Source organism: Symphalangus syndactylus, chromosome 5, assembly GCF_028878055.3.
Source record: "Symphalangus syndactylus isolate Jambi chromosome 5, NHGRI_mSymSyn1-v2.1_pri, whole genome shotgun sequence".
NCBI classification, from domain to species: Eukaryota; Metazoa; Chordata; class Mammalia; order Primates; family Hylobatidae; genus Symphalangus; species Symphalangus syndactylus.
Window position 1 is genome coordinate 124,478,986 of NC_072427.2, and position 15,299 is coordinate 124,494,284.

At 38.5% G+C, this 15,299-nt stretch overlaps 1 protein-coding gene and 1 long non-coding RNA gene across 5 annotated transcripts in view; one reads left to right on the plus strand and one right to left on the minus strand.

Moving 5' to 3' along the window:
• The window catches only part of LOC129482738 (uncharacterized), an 86,952-nt gene that overhangs the window by 61,217 nt on the left and 10,436 nt on the right, over positions 1 to 15,299 (plus strand). For both annotated transcript variants that reach the window (XR_008657801.2, XR_010121232.1), the window contains 2 exons: positions 3,512 to 3,598; positions 6,693 to 6,783. This is a non-coding gene — a long non-coding RNA (uncharacterized lncRNA). The remainder of the gene's footprint in view (positions 1 to 3,511; positions 3,599 to 6,692; positions 6,784 to 15,299) is intronic.
• Positions 1 to 15,299, minus strand: part of SLC12A1 (solute carrier family 12 member 1) — a 98,253-nt gene that overhangs the window by 36,677 nt on the left and 46,277 nt on the right. For all 3 annotated transcript variants that reach the window (XM_055279021.2, XM_055279020.2, XM_055279022.2), the window contains exons 15-18: positions 11,996 to 12,095; positions 10,748 to 10,859; positions 2,052 to 2,192; positions 12 to 118 (exon numbers count right to left, since the gene is read on the minus strand). In XM_055279021.2, coding sequence (XP_055134996.2) covers positions 12 to 118; positions 2,052 to 2,192; positions 10,748 to 10,859; positions 11,996 to 12,095 — 460 coding nt within the window. The remainder of the gene's footprint in view (positions 1 to 11; positions 119 to 2,051; positions 2,193 to 10,747; positions 10,860 to 11,995; positions 12,096 to 15,299) is intronic.

Here is a 15,299-nt window from a genome sequence, read left to right on the forward strand (position 1 = left end):
CCATCACTTACTGTATGATTCCCACGTAGTTCTCAATCTCTGTCAAGGGAGCTTTCCTCCAGTTTCTCTTATATCCAATCACCAGAGTGTTTGGTTTCATTCTTCCTAAGCCTGAGGCCTAAACAGAGGACATAAAAACGTGGGCAATCCTTACCGTACTGGGAAACTACCAGCACAAATGAAAAATAATGTCTAAAGGAGCACTGAAGTAATGTTCTGAAGATTCTAAAGATTAGATTATATTTTAGTGCATGTCCTTCATGCCCATACCCAAGCCTAAAATAGAAAGATTAATTCTAAATCATCTCAGCTAAAAATGGATTTTAGATGACAGAAATGTAGCTTTTCTAAATTAGCAGTCATTTGCATTTCTTCTGATACACTCATTAAAATGGTTCAATAATTTAAAATCAAGTGAGGGTCAGCTTAACTGTTGGTATGCATGTTGTAACTTAGTGGTTCAAAGCTCATTTCCACCTGTTATATCCATAATGTCATTAGCAATAAAATCCATGTTTGGAAAATTCTTATGTACAAGGATCACTGAAATCTCTACTTATGTTATTTATTGAAGAGTGACTGAATTATGTTTCCAAAACCTAATTCTTTTATATGACAGTGTCATTAATAGCCATCTTCCATATCAGAAGTGTTGTTTCCCTTCATTAGATGACAGCATACAGCTTCCAGTCAATCAAATTTAATTCAACAATATTACTAAGCACCTATGAATTGCATAGTGCTATGTCTTGTCCTTTTGCCATGGCTCCCCTGTACTTCACTTTTTATGTGAAGAAATGCTTATGAATGTATGCATGTTCAAATTTTCTAACATTTCTTCTGGATTCTAATAATTCTTTTTCATACTTGTGTCTTTTCTTTCCCTGCTCTTATTTTATGTCCATATTCCCATTCCTAGTTGAAAATTTTATTTTATAAATCTTCTATGATAATTTTATAACCAAAGAGCTATTGAAGACAAACTTGGTACTGAAAGAAAAGTCAGCATCTTGCAGTAACACCTATTTCCATGGTTTAGCAAATTAATAACAGATGAAAAGAGGCTCATTGTGGGTAATAGGTTTTGCAGAAATGGTTTCTCTGTATGTGCAGCTACTTCACAAGTGTTCTTAAGGGAAATTAGACACAGGATTGCATCAAATACTCTTAAGCTCCAAAATATTACCAATTAAGCTTAACCAATGTTTTCTCTTTCCTGCCTGCATGCACATCTGAGTTACCTGGATGCAGTTCTGACTTCTGACACTCTGAGATATGGGAACTCTGAAAGCCAAATGCACCATTTCATATATATATAATTAGGGTTTTCAACCATATTAAACCCAGAATGCTCAGAAAGCCAAGCTCTACAATTTCTGAGGGTCTCTTGGATTGTTTTAAGGATTCTCTGTCACTCTAAATTATGAAGATCAGAACTAGGGAAAGATTTTATGTACTTACTATAGCAGAGATAAAGGAAGGAAAAAGGAAAAAAATAAGGGAGAAAAGATGGGAGAACTGTGGGATTTAAGGTTGAGCTGTAGAGATTATTACATTTTATTCAACATTCTGGAAATAATTCAGGAGGATAGGGAGATTTTATGCCCAGATCACCATGCATTAATTTAGTTGGTCTAGCAGCTGCCCTAACACCATTTGCAAAAGAAAAAAGGAAAAGAGTGCCTGACTTGAGCGTTGCTATATGCAGTATGAGATATAAAAATAGTTTGAAGTTTCAATAGGATCCTGAATGTCGTCAACCACCAGAACAAATTTGCATTTCAATAAGTACGGGGGCAGAATGTATGCTGGTGGCCAAAGGCAACCTCATTTTCCATTTCCAGTGTATCGTTCATAGTTCATTGTAGTAGAACTTCTCTGCTTTTGTTCTAGCTTTGCCTATACCCAGGAATTCAAAATAATTCCTTAACCATCTGCACTGCTCTCTGATGGTGGGCTGCCTAACTACAGCCGTTCACTTTGGGAGCCTTATTAACATGGAGCACTAATTGTCTTTTGCCTCTGTGCTCATTCCCTCAATGCAGCCTTACCTGGAGAAGACTTCGGACACCATCCCTGAAACAGTCTGCCGCCACTGCAGCATAAAAAGCCTTGATTTTGTTCTTTATAAGCCAGGCCTGTTTTTTTGCCATGCCACTGTTCATCTCCTTAACACACAGTTTGCGCAGTCCCTGTGTGACACAATGAAATACTGGTTAGAACCCTGCTATTATACATCACATTGCTGTTGTTTTCTAAAGGGCAAAAAGGAGCCAGCAATGCCCTATTGAGTTAAGAAATGGGAAAGAGGGAAAAACACCTCACTGAACAGGGTTCCGCAGATTCAGCCTTTTGGAGATGACCTATGCTATTCACACCATTCATTTTCTACCCAAAACATCTAGACTGATTAACATCTGCTTAATTTACTGCCTGACACTGAATGAAAGGAAAAGCTGAGGGCATCATGACACGAGGAAAATACTGAAAATGTGATTGAAGAGGCTCAGGATAAATACACAATCAACCTTTGACTCATTAGTGAGAGCCACTTTCAGGAACACCAGAGAAATCTCAGCTGGAGCTTAATTTCAGGAAATGGACAGAGCTCCATGGGAGGTAGAACATGGTGACCTGCAAATCTTGCCATGAACTGCACATCTTGTCAATTCTATTTGGCTGATGCATTGCTTTTTTGTGTGGCAAAAATACCCTTTTACCACTTTTCCCTGTGTAATGTTGCCACACTTCCATTCAAATACATTAACATTTCCTTGTCATTCAATGAATTTGGTGGGAACAAAAGTTTACATACCTATGACCTAAGAAGAGTGGAAGAGATTAAGAGGAGGAAGACAGGTGTTGTGATGGTTGATAAGGCATTTTATAATTTCAAGATTTAGTTCTGGAAACCCATTTTTAATGAAAAATTATATTTTTATTTCTCCTTCCTTAAAAGTCCAAGCTAGTTCTTTTCTTCTCATGTTGCAATTCAATCCAAAAGTTATTTCTGATTATCTGCCATATGTCTGACAGGGTACAAATCCATTTTCCCAGGAAATTCTTTTAATTTATAGAGAGATTTGTATTTTGTTGAGATGGTTTAGATTTTACATGAATCACTTGGGATCCTGATAAAATGCAGCCTTGTAGGCATTGAAGCAGGGCTCAAGATTTTGCATTTCTAACAGACTCCTGGAGGCAACAGATGCTGCTGCTCCTTAGACAGACCACACTTGGAGTCACGGTCTTAAAGCGTCTGAGATTGGAGAGAAAGGACATTGGGATGCATGAAAAAAAAAAACAACAAAAAGCCCAGGCTTTGCGGTCAGACAAAACTGGTCTCAGATCTAAGCCTGAGGAGGTAATTCCTTATCTCTGAGCTTTTATATCTTATTCTGAAAATAAGGATAAACTCTTGCTCCTGCAAGATTGCTTTAAGTAGTAATAATAAAGTACCTAGTGCAGTGTCATCAAAGCCCCAGATCTGATTTTACCACTGTGCTTGCAGGAACACTGAACTGTGAGTCAAAATGTTGGGTTGAGATCTGGCACTGACTGGCTGACACCCTGGGTCTGCCATTTGTCCTCTCTTGAGGTATGTTCTACATTGATAAAACTCAGGCAATTGCCTAGGTCATCGCTGCCCAATATGATAGCCTGTATGTCCATGCTGCTATTGAGCATTTGAAATGTGGCCGGTTCACACTGAGATATGCTGGACGCATAAACTACACACCAGATTTCAAAGTCTCAGTACAAAAAAGAATGTAAAATATCTCATTAATGTTTCTATATTGATTCTGTATTGAAATTATAATATTTTGGACACATTGGGTTAAATACAATATTATTAAAAATTACCTATTTCCTTTTTTCTTTTTAATTTGCTACTAGAAAATTTTAAATTACATATATGGTACATAATATATTTCTATTACACAACATTCAATATCTGGGGTCACTTCCATTTTAATATTCTATTTAAATTGGATCAGACTCTTTATATTCTTATTTTTTCCAGCATATTTTCTAGAACCTGCCAACTTTTCAAAACAGTTTGGTTGACTTCCCATTAAAGGAAAATTTAAAAACAAGAAACTTCCATGAAGATAGAAAAGGTAGAGAGATTGGGAGGGTAGTTACTAAACTAGATGACCTAGTCTAAGTAAAGATATGCCATTATGGATCAATTTAGCTCAGGTTTCCAGACTGTCAATGCATTTTGAATCACTAGTCCTTCTTTGAGCATTCTAAACTTCATCAACTGCAAAAAAAAGAAAGAATATTTTATTCAAGGAAGTTCAGTGGTAACAGCCGTTAGATAGAAGAATAACAAACAGGAAAGGCTTTGAACCATCAGCGTAGTGAGTTGTACCACAGTGACTGTAAACCCCTGGGGAGAATGGCATTTATTTAAATAAATACAGTCTAATGTATGTCTGTTAGTATTATAAAAATCCAGATTAAACATTAATTGTGACAGAGAGATTTACTTTAATGCCTAAACTTGCCATATTGAGAAGTCATAAAAATGTTTCATGCAGAATCTCTCTTTGCTAAAAACGATTATAACATCATTGTAGCACACTTATTAATGCGAAGCAAGGAAGGCTGCAATACAAATGTAGTAAGAATAAAGCAAACTAACGAAGAGAAAAGACATACTGGAATACAATTATTCAACATTCAGATATGTCATAGTTACAAAAATGAATTTTACTACCCCATTATAATATTATAGAGATTAGCTTTAGTTGGGATCCAAAATATGAGTACATAAATTAATTCAGGATTCAAACAAAGAAGCTTTAAAAATCTTGTATATATTATAACTTTGATATTAATTGAGAAAGGGGTAAAGCATTTCTAATTATGTAGTGTGGAGAAGTTGATGTTATGTTACTTTAAATAAGTGACTATCATGAAAAAGAGTTTGTAAAGGGGTTCTAACCCCATTCGGATCAAACAGAGGAATTTGCCAAGTGCAGTATTCCTTCCAACTTTTTTCTTTTTTTAACATTAAAAGTCTTATTAGTCTGTCTTTGTTTTCATGGCTGCTTTGGTTGGAATTGTGGGAAAGAAAATTTTTCCCTTTCAGATTTGGTCCATATTATCTTACCATACATGCTTGTGCCCATTCATAGGTCATTTCATTCTTTCAATATTTGGTCATGTCACTATTTTATTAGCATCATAATAGAGGCTCACTGATTAAAAAAAGAATAAGATGCATCTAGAAAGAATACATTTTTTCCTTGGTGGATGTGAAATTTGAGATTAAGAGGAGGTTGAAAGATAGAAGAAAAAATGAGAATTTAGTTTTCCCTGGGTTATATGGGCTTGAACTGCCTTCCTTATGCAGTTCGAGAGTTAAGAGGTGGGTGTCTTCTGTAAGATTTATTGAGAACTCCTCAAACAGAGAATTCAAAGAGAGCTTTAGGTTTTCTTAAGATATTTTATAATTTTTTAGAAAAAAAAGAGAAAAGACACAGTTAGGGTAAAAGTCTAAGAGAGATTCTACATGAGAAAGCTGGTCAAAGGCCATCCCTTTCCTCCTTTACAGGAGAGGACAATCAGGTTTAAAGTAACGTTAATGAGTAAGAAAAACATGAATGAAAATAGATTTACATTTTGGTATCCATGTGTGAAATGATGAGAAGAATACCCATAAAATTCAGATAACATTGCCTCTGGGGACAGAGAGAGCTGGGATCTGGAGTGGTATTAAAAGGGGCTTTAACTTGATCTGTAATGGCTTATTTCATCTAAAAAGTGAGTGGAAGGCCGAGTGCAATGGCTCATACCTATAATGGACTTTGGGGGGTCGAGGAGGGCAAATCGCTTGAGCCTAGGAGTTGGAGACCAGCCTGGGCAACACGGTGAAACCCTGTCTCTGCAAAAAATACAAAAATTAGCTGGGTGTGGTGGCACATGCCTGTAGTCCCGGACACTGGGAAGGCTGAGGTGGGAGGATTGCTTGAGCCTGGGAGCTCAAGGCTGCAGTGAGCTATGATTGCACTATTGTACTCCAGCCTAAGTGACAGAGGAAGACTCTGTCTCAAATAAATAAATAAATAAAAATAAAATAAAGTAAGTGGAAGCTTCTATAACCAATTTTTTTTCTTTTTTCTTTTTTAGGCAGGGACTCACTGCATCTGGCCCAAAATGTTAACAGTCATTAATTAGGAAAGGTAGAATATAAATTAAAGGTCTCATTTAATTTTATATAGTGAGCCATATGAAACTGCCATTATCAAATGATTTTGATCTATAAAAATGCAAATTTTGTATGATTCAACCTAATTAATTTTTTTGGTGTTTCAAAATTAAAAAACAGAATCAATCTTTTTTTTTTTTTTTTTTTTTTTTTTTTTTTTGAGACGGAGTCTCGCTCTGTCGCCCAGGCTGGAGTGCAGTGGCGCAATCTCGGCTCACTGCAAACTCCGCCTCCTGGGTTCACGCCATTCTCCTGCCTCAGCCTCTCCGAGTAGCTGGGACTACAGGCGCCCGCCACCACGCCCGGCTAATTTTTTTGTATTTTTAGTAGAGACGGGGTTTCACCGTGGTCTCGATCTCCTGACCTCGTGATCCGCCCGCCTCGGCCTCCCAAAGTGCTGGGATTACAAGTGTGAGCCACCGCGCCCGGCCAAAACAGAATCAATCTTTTAAAAAAATTCTTATTTCTTCAGCCACCAGCACAACACAATGTACTTGATAAAAGATGCCACTGTAAACCTGAAAGGCTTTTGCGAGGTAAGACAAGCAAATTTGAGAAAAGAGGTAAGCGGCGTGTTTTTGGACAATAATGACTTTATCTGATTTGTGTTCCAAATCCCAGATCAATGGAATTGACTTTCAATTCGATTGACTTTTGATCCTTAAATGTATGTCTGTTTTTTATTTGTTTTAATAAAAAATTCCTATTTTTAAATGTAAAATTGAGAAGTATATGAATAAGGAACTGCTGCAGTATAATGCCTTTGCACCTGGGAAAGTTAAGTGTCAACTGATCCATAAGACTTCTAGAACTGAACATAGTGTGCCCAGAGAATTACAGGTACATAAATTCAAATTAAGTTATCTGGGATGATTGGTTTGGATATATCTGCATCTACTATGAATGACATAAGTGAGGAAACTCATTGACAAAGGCAGTGCTCATATGTGTCAGGATACATAGGGTAGAACTGGTGGAGGATGCAACTTGCAACTTTTAACTAATAACTTACCTTTTGCTGAACCTGTTGAACTTGGCTATGCTTAGAAATATGAGGGGGATACTACAAGGTGGAGTTTTCCTCCCTCTGTCTTCCTATGGTGATAAGAATGATATGTACAAAAGAACAAAATGACTCACATGTTTAATATAAAGCCTACTGGGATAGAAGTATGTCATTTATTTATTTTATGTTAGTTCAAAAGAGAAGAATAGACAGTATTTTTTAAATTACCAAGCTGGATTCTTTAGAATGGGTCCCCAAATTTACCTTGATGAAGAGTTGCTCACTTGAAATCTTTAAGCTGAATAGTGAAAAAGCAAGAGAGAGGAAGAGGCCTGCGGAGAGTGTTAAGAGTTAGCTGGATAGTTGGAAGGCCACAGCAGGTGCTTGGGGCCCAGCAAAGAGTACAGCTCTCTTAATTTCAAATATAAAAATGCTACAGTTGCAGGAAATGACAGCTGTGGCCACACGTTTTCCCTCTACCCATCCACATCAAAATGCCAATGAGTTCTAAGTCTTGCTCCTTTCTGGTAATGTAACAGCACTTAAAGCAAGTACTTCAATAGCTGCAGGCCACCAGAAGGATGGAGCCCAGAGCCTGCTGTCCTGTGATTAGTGAGTGGAAGCACATATCTCACTGTTCCATCATGATCAAACTGCTGCACTCTTAAAAAGTTCAAAATCCAGTGTCTGGACCTGGTTTTTCTAAGAGGGCATGCTTTAGGTGTTTATTGAAAGTAATAGATTTCTGGAATAAAAATGGCAACTATAGCATACCGAAAGTAACGATATTGACAATAACAATATCACAATAACAATGAAAGTTAATTGAGCATTTACTCTTTGAGGGACACCGGACTCAGCATTAGAAAGCTTATCTTCTATAATTCAATAGCAACTCTATAACATAGGTGCTATTTTCATTTTACAACTGAGAAAAGTAAGGCACAGAGAGATGAAATTATGTGCCTAAGGGACTCACAGCTAATAGGTGGCAAAATAATGATTTGAAACTTGACTATTATTCTCAAAAGCGCATGAGCACCAGCTTTCTAGACTTAAAAACTAAATTGTCATTCTCTTATTATCATCACTATTTAACATTTTCCACAAGGTTGGCCTAACCATCAACCATTGTGCTTTTGGAAAAAAATTTCTAATGGCATACTTATTTCCCCTACATCCCCTTCCATCTGTTTCTTTGCAAAGATGATTGACGACTGAGCCTAGAGTCTAAAAATGCTGTCAACATCTGCAGCCCCAGGAGCTCATACAAAGTAACTAACTGGAAAGTCATTAAGTGATACAGTAACTATTTTCTGTCCCCAAGAGAACCTTGGCACCTTGGAGCAAGACTCTTGGGCCCTACATGGATAGACCAGTTTAGTAATGTATAATGCAGCCCAACATATGTGTCAAACAAATAGGGCCATTGGCAGCACAGACTAAGGTGCCTACTTCAAATGAAATGATATTCCAGCACTATCCTCCTGTATTATAGTTAAAGCAGCAAACGGTTAATTAAAAGCAATCTCTCTTGTTTCTGAGGAGACCCTTTCTCCTTCGCCAATAGATGACTGTTTATACTCCCAGTTTATTTCTTCAGTCCTAAAGATATTTTATTGCCTGCTAAACTTAGTTTTCTCTAAATTGCTGGAGAAGAAAAACACCCCAAACTGCTTATTTCATCAAAACTGACTCCTATATTATATTGGCCAAAATGAAATCCACCAATCCATGGCACCAAAATTGATAATATGAGAGAGGGGTGCTTGATAAGATTTTAAAAAATTCTCTGGAGTCACAGTTGGTCATTACTTAACCTGTCAATCTCACAAGTACTCAGTAGGAGTGTCTCCATCTCCTACCAGATAATTGCATTAAGTTATGTTGTTCGAATTACTGTCATATAAGCACTGAGAGGAAAGAGAATATGAACAACTGCTTCATAGAGCATTTAGAATATGGCCAAGTGTAAAGAAATGCTTAAAGTGCTGATCATGATGACATGTGGTAAATTAGCCCCCAGCATCATGGCAGAGTTGACTGGCTCGAAAGTCACCTGACTTCCTGACAGCCCTATTCCTTGACAGGTATTGGAGATTTAAGTAGTGGTGCTGGATTCTAATTCTAATAGTACTCCCAAGGATGCAAGTGTGCTAAGGCTTTCTCCTCAAGGCGTGACACTTAGCACACTTGTGTGTCCTGGGCTGATATCTTGGCTCTGCCACTTTCTTGTGTGATCCAGTGCAATAATTTAATTTTCCTGAATCTCACTTTCCCAATCAGTAAAATGGAAACAGGGCTACTTTTCTTTCCTGCTTCACTAGGCTATTGTGTGGCTCCCATAAAAAAAAAACTGTAGAAAAATGCTTTGAAGAAAAATGGTTTGAAGAATACGTAAGTACTTAAGTACTATAAAAATACATTGATAGCTGAGAATTTTGAGTTGTGTGTGTGTGTGTCTGTGTGTGTGTGTGTGTGAGAGATAGAGAGAGAGATAGAGGAAATACAAGTAGAGGTGGGCTAGTGTGGAGGACTCAGACTTTATTATTATTATTATTATATTATTATGGAGTCTTGCTCTGTAGCCCAGGCTGGAATGCAGTGGTGTGATCTCGACTCACCATAACCTCCACCTCCCAGGTTCAAGTGATTCTCCTGCCTCAGCCTCCCGAGTAGCTGGGATTACAGGCATGCACCAGCATGCCCGGTTAATTTTTGTATTTTTAGTAGAGACGGGGTTTTGCCATGTTCGTCAGGCTGGTCTCCAACTCCTGACCTCAGGTGATCTGCCCACCTTGGCCTCCCAAAGTGCTGGGATTACAGGCATGAGCCACTGGACCCTTTGGTTTATTATTTTATTATTACTTTAGTGCTTTCTCCACACTTGAGAAATTGGTCAACAATTATGATTAAATTACTAGCACCAGTTTTGAATACCTCCTAGGAAGCTTACCAATAAGTTATTATTAGTCTACCATGTATTTCCTGAAGAAAAATAATTCATTTAGCTCTGAATGTTTATCTAAGGCATGAAAAACTTTGTTTAGTTTTTTGAGTATCTGCAAAGTCATCGAACGTATCTAAATATTTAATCTAAATTCTATGTGCTGTCATTTAAGGCCATTACGTCCAGTTCTTTCCTCATCAGTTAATCTCTATAATAGTGCTCTATCTGGCTCATTCCATCTTTTTATATTTCTGTAGATGGTTATCACCCCAAATGCCTTCATTTTATTTCTGAGCCAGCTATCTTTTTCTTGACTAAAGGCCATCATTTGGAAATATTTGTCACTTTTAGTTGGTCTCTTATGAAATCTGAAGCACGTTACGTCTATCTGTTTAAATTCAGGATCATGGGCTCTTGCTCGTCCTTGCTCTGTGAATCAAGGTAGAGGGCTCTCCTATAAACTGTTTTTTTGCTATTTTCCTATTACTACACGTACCTTTTCTCCTCACCCAAAATAATCCAAGGTAAGCAGGGAGGAAAAACCACTTCCCTGGGGTGAAGTGGCTCTTACCACAAAGACTTCACAGCAGATGCAAAGGCCACTGTTCTTGGTAAAGGCGTGAGTTATGTCCAGGAGAGCAGGTCTTGTCATGGGTCCCCCTGTTAAGACAATGCACTGGGGCCTGGAAGTGAAAAAAAGATGTGAAAATGGGCCCCAGCAAGAAGCCTGTAACTTAGAACCATTCCAATGGGATGACAGGTACAGAGGCTTGGAAAAATGGGACAACCTCTCCCCTAACTATTTTTTGGGTTTCGCACCAGAATTCTTGAATCATCCTGTCCGTCCATCTTGATATGTTTGTGTTCTCAGTTCAGTTAGTCCTAGCAAAAGTGTGAAGTAAGGAAAAAGTGGTCTTGTGGTCCCTTATATGGTTTGGCTGTGTTCCCACCCAAATCTCATCTTGAATTGTAGCTTCTATAATCCCCATGTATTATGAGAGGGACCCAGTGGGAGGTAATTGAATCATGGGGACAGATTTTCCCATGCTGGTCTCATGATGGTGAATAAGTCTGAAGAGACCTGATGGTTTTATAAAGGGCAGTTCTCCTGCACACACTCCCTTGCCTGCCGCCATGTAAGACGTGCCTTTGCTCCTCCTTTGCCTTCTGCCATGATTGTGAGGCCTCCCCAGCCATGTGGAATGGTGAGTCCATTAAACCTTTTTTTTTAAAATTATAGATTACCCAGTCTTGGGTATTTCTTCGTAGCAGTATGAAAATGGACTAATACGGTCCCCCTGTCCTTTTTCCTCTAGCCACCTACCCCAAATCCCAAGGCAATCTGTTCCTCTCCAAGCAAGATTTTTATGTTACTTTCTTTCATTCTTCATACAGGCTTGCACTTGAGGTTTTATTCAAAATAAGATACAACTAATGAAAAGCTAAAAGCGTTACTTTTAAGAGAATTCAGTAAACCCTAAAGCCTTAAGCGGAATGGAAACAATTGCAGAGTAATGTGTGTGGGGATTTAGGACCATCTCTCTGAAGTCACATTACTTAGTCCACCTTGCTATCTCCACGCATGGAAGGTGACACCTGGCACTATGAGGGGCTGTAGTTTGGGATGGGCATAGCTGAGTGTGGAAGGAAAGAAGCACTCACAGGAGGTGCTGTCATGAAAATGTGGCAGTTTCGTAAGACTGCTTATTTTTAGAATGTACCCCTAAAGCTTATAACTACTTGAATGCCCTTGTCTCTCATAAAGGAGAGCCACTTCTAGGGTGGAACAACACTAGGATGCCTGAGACACCAGCTTTACCTGAAGTTTTTTACGTGGTCTTCCACTGTGGTTAATTCCAGGGCATTGTCTAAAGCACTTAGGTAGGAAAGAGCCTGTGTGGAGGAGCCCCAGTTCACATCTGTGGATAAAGGAGGAAATTGGCATAAAAAGCACTGACCTTTCCTCTGTGCACCATGAATAATTTTTACAAGTCATTCCCTTCTATGATTTTCCTTGGCTATGCCAGCAAGGATGAGTGCCCAAATTAGGGAAAATATAGTGTGGGATTTCCTAAAAAGCACTTTGTATCCTTCTATGAATACTACGTGAATCTTCAGAAGCGAAGGCTTCATTCCAGCAAAGGATCAGACTGTACAACTGCAGTCCTAGAAATCTTGCTTGGTGGGAGAGGCTGTGCGATAACCACATTGCAGGCAGATAGACTTGGGAAACTGGTCAGTACCTGAATAAATTCAAAGCGTCTTCACAATTTTTTTTTTTGAGATGGAGTTTCGCTCTGTCACCAGGCTGGAGTGCAGTGGCGTGATCTTGGCTCACTGCAACCTCTGCCTCCTGGGTTCAAGAGATTTTCCTGCCTCAGCCCCCTGAGTAGCTGTGACTACAGGCACCAGGCATCCATGTCTGGATAATTTTTGTGTTTTTGGTAGAGACGGGGTTTCACCATATTGGCCAGACTGGTCTCAAACTCCTGACTTTGTGATCCACCCGTCTCGGTCTCTCAAAGTGCTGGGATTACAGGCGTGAGCCACCGCGCCTGGCCCAAATTCTTAAAATAGAAAGAGAAGCAGCATTTCTGTATACACAGATAGTGTGCAGTAATCTTTATATTTTGAATAGTAAAACTGAAGAGCACGGGAATTCTTAACTTCTAGAAATCTATGAAGAGGGTCAAGGTTCTTTAGCAAACATTTTAGTTGGATCTTTGAGAACCTAATCCCTAATCTTCATCATAACAGAGGTAAGCTCTACCATCCCTCCCCCACCCCCACCCCCTTTTTCTTTTTTTTTTTTTTTTGAGATAGAGTCTTGCTCTGTCGCCCAGGCTGGAGCACAGGTGCCATCTCGGCTCACTGCAAGCACCACCTCCCAGGTTCACGCCATTCTCCTGCCTCAGCCTCCCGAGCAGCTGGGACTACAGGCTCTCGCCACCACGCCCGGCTAATTTTTTTGTATTTTTTTTTAGTAGAGACAGGGTTTCACCGTGTTAGCCAGGATAGTCTCAATCTCCCGACATCGTGATCCACCCGCCTTGGCCTCCCAAAGTGCTGGGATTATAGGCATGGGCCACTGCGCCCGGCCTTTTTTTTTTTTTTTTTTTTTTTTTTTACAAATTTAAGTATTAAATGAATCTTCCAAGGTTTATGAGAGGAAGTCCCTGGCAAGAATGTGCAGATACATCCCAGATGACAAACAGAACCTATTCTCCTCAGCCTTGTTCTGGAGAGCCAGGGAAATGGGTGAACGATAATTATCTGGAGATAAAGAAGATCAATATTGATTAAGTGTTGATTGTGCATCAGGCATTAAGCATAGCTTAGGCCATTTAGTTTTACAGGGATAAAAACTCTACTAGTCAATTGGACATTTATATGTAAAAAGTGAACCTCGAACAATACCTCAAATCATATACAAAAATTAACTCAAAATGGATAATAGACCTAAATGTACTTTCCAAAGCATTAAAACTTCTAGAAGTTTGTGACTTTGGATTAGGAAAAGATACCTTAGATCAGATGCAACATGGTAAGCCATTAAAAAAAAAAAGATAAATTGGACTTCACAAAAACTCAGAACTTTTATTCTTCAAAACAAACTGTAAGGAAAATAGAGAAACCACAGATTCAGAGAAAATATTTGCAAAACACATACTACTAAAGGATTTGCATCCAGAATAAAGAACTCTCATTACTGAATAATAAGAAAACAACTAAAAAATGAGCGAAAGATTTAAACAGACACTTGACTAAAAAAGATATATGGATGGCAAATAAGATGTTCGACATCGTTAATCATTGAGAAAATGCAAATTAAACCACAATGAGGTGGCACTACACATCTATTAGAATGGCTTTTAAAAAATCAACTAGCAATAATACATGCTGACAACATGTGGAGCATCTAGGACTCTCATTCATGGCTTGTAGGACTGGAAAATAATACTACTACCACAGAAAACAGTTTGGCAGTTTCTTATAAAGTTATATATACACTTACTATTTAATCATAAATCCCACTACTAGATATTTACCCAAGGAAAAAATGAAAACATAAGTCCACATAAAGTCCTGTGGACCTAAACTGAAAACAACTCAGATGACCATCAACTGGTGAATAGAATTTAAAAATATATGTGATGTATTCATACAATAGAATACTACTCAGTGATACCAAAGAATAAGCCACTTACATATGCAACAGCATGGATAAATCTAAAAGCATTCTGCTAAGTGAAAGGAAGTCTTCTCAAAGGCTGTATCCTGTATGTTTCTATTTATATGGTATTTTGGAAAAGGCAAAGCTACAGGATCAGACATCAGAAAAGCAGCTGCCTGAGGCTAAGTTGGAGGGTGGAGATTGACTATACCGGGGTATAATGGAACTTGTGAGGATGATGGAAATATCCTGTATCTTGATGATGGTTACAGCACTGTACAAGTTTGTCAAAACATATAGACAGCACATTTAAAAGGGCTGAATTTTGCCATATATAAGTTATACATGATGTTAACCATATGTAAAGTAATAAATAAAAGCTAAACAGACCCCTCCAAGGTAGTTACTACAAGCTCTGCTTTACTGGCAGAGTAAGGGAAAGGAGAATGTGAGGGTGGCTCTGGGTTACCCTGCACTGCACTGTCTACAGCCCCTCTTAAATTTAATATACATGGTACTAAAGTCAACACCCAAAGTTCAGATCCAACTGTTTCTCCAATTGATTAACCTGTGGCATCTTCCTGTTGCTCACGACATCAGATTCTTTGGCATGACCTTTAAGTTTCTTATTTATCTGGCCCCCACCAACTCTTCCAGGCTCTCCCTGTGATCCTTCTCCCCATCACTCAGGAACTTTCTGTGTGTTGAAGGCCTTGAGCCTTCCCAAATATGCTGCCCCGCACTTGCATGTGTCCTTCATGTCATTCGTGCTTCACCTTCTGCCCAAAATACCATTCCCTGACTCTGATTGACCAAACCCCAGTTGCTTGTTTTTTTTTTAATTTAAAAAACCCCTAATTTATTTATTTATTTAAAAAAATCTGTTAAATGTCCACTGAGTGTTTGACTCTGTGAACATAAGTTAGGAACCAGAAAGTTTTCCTGGATA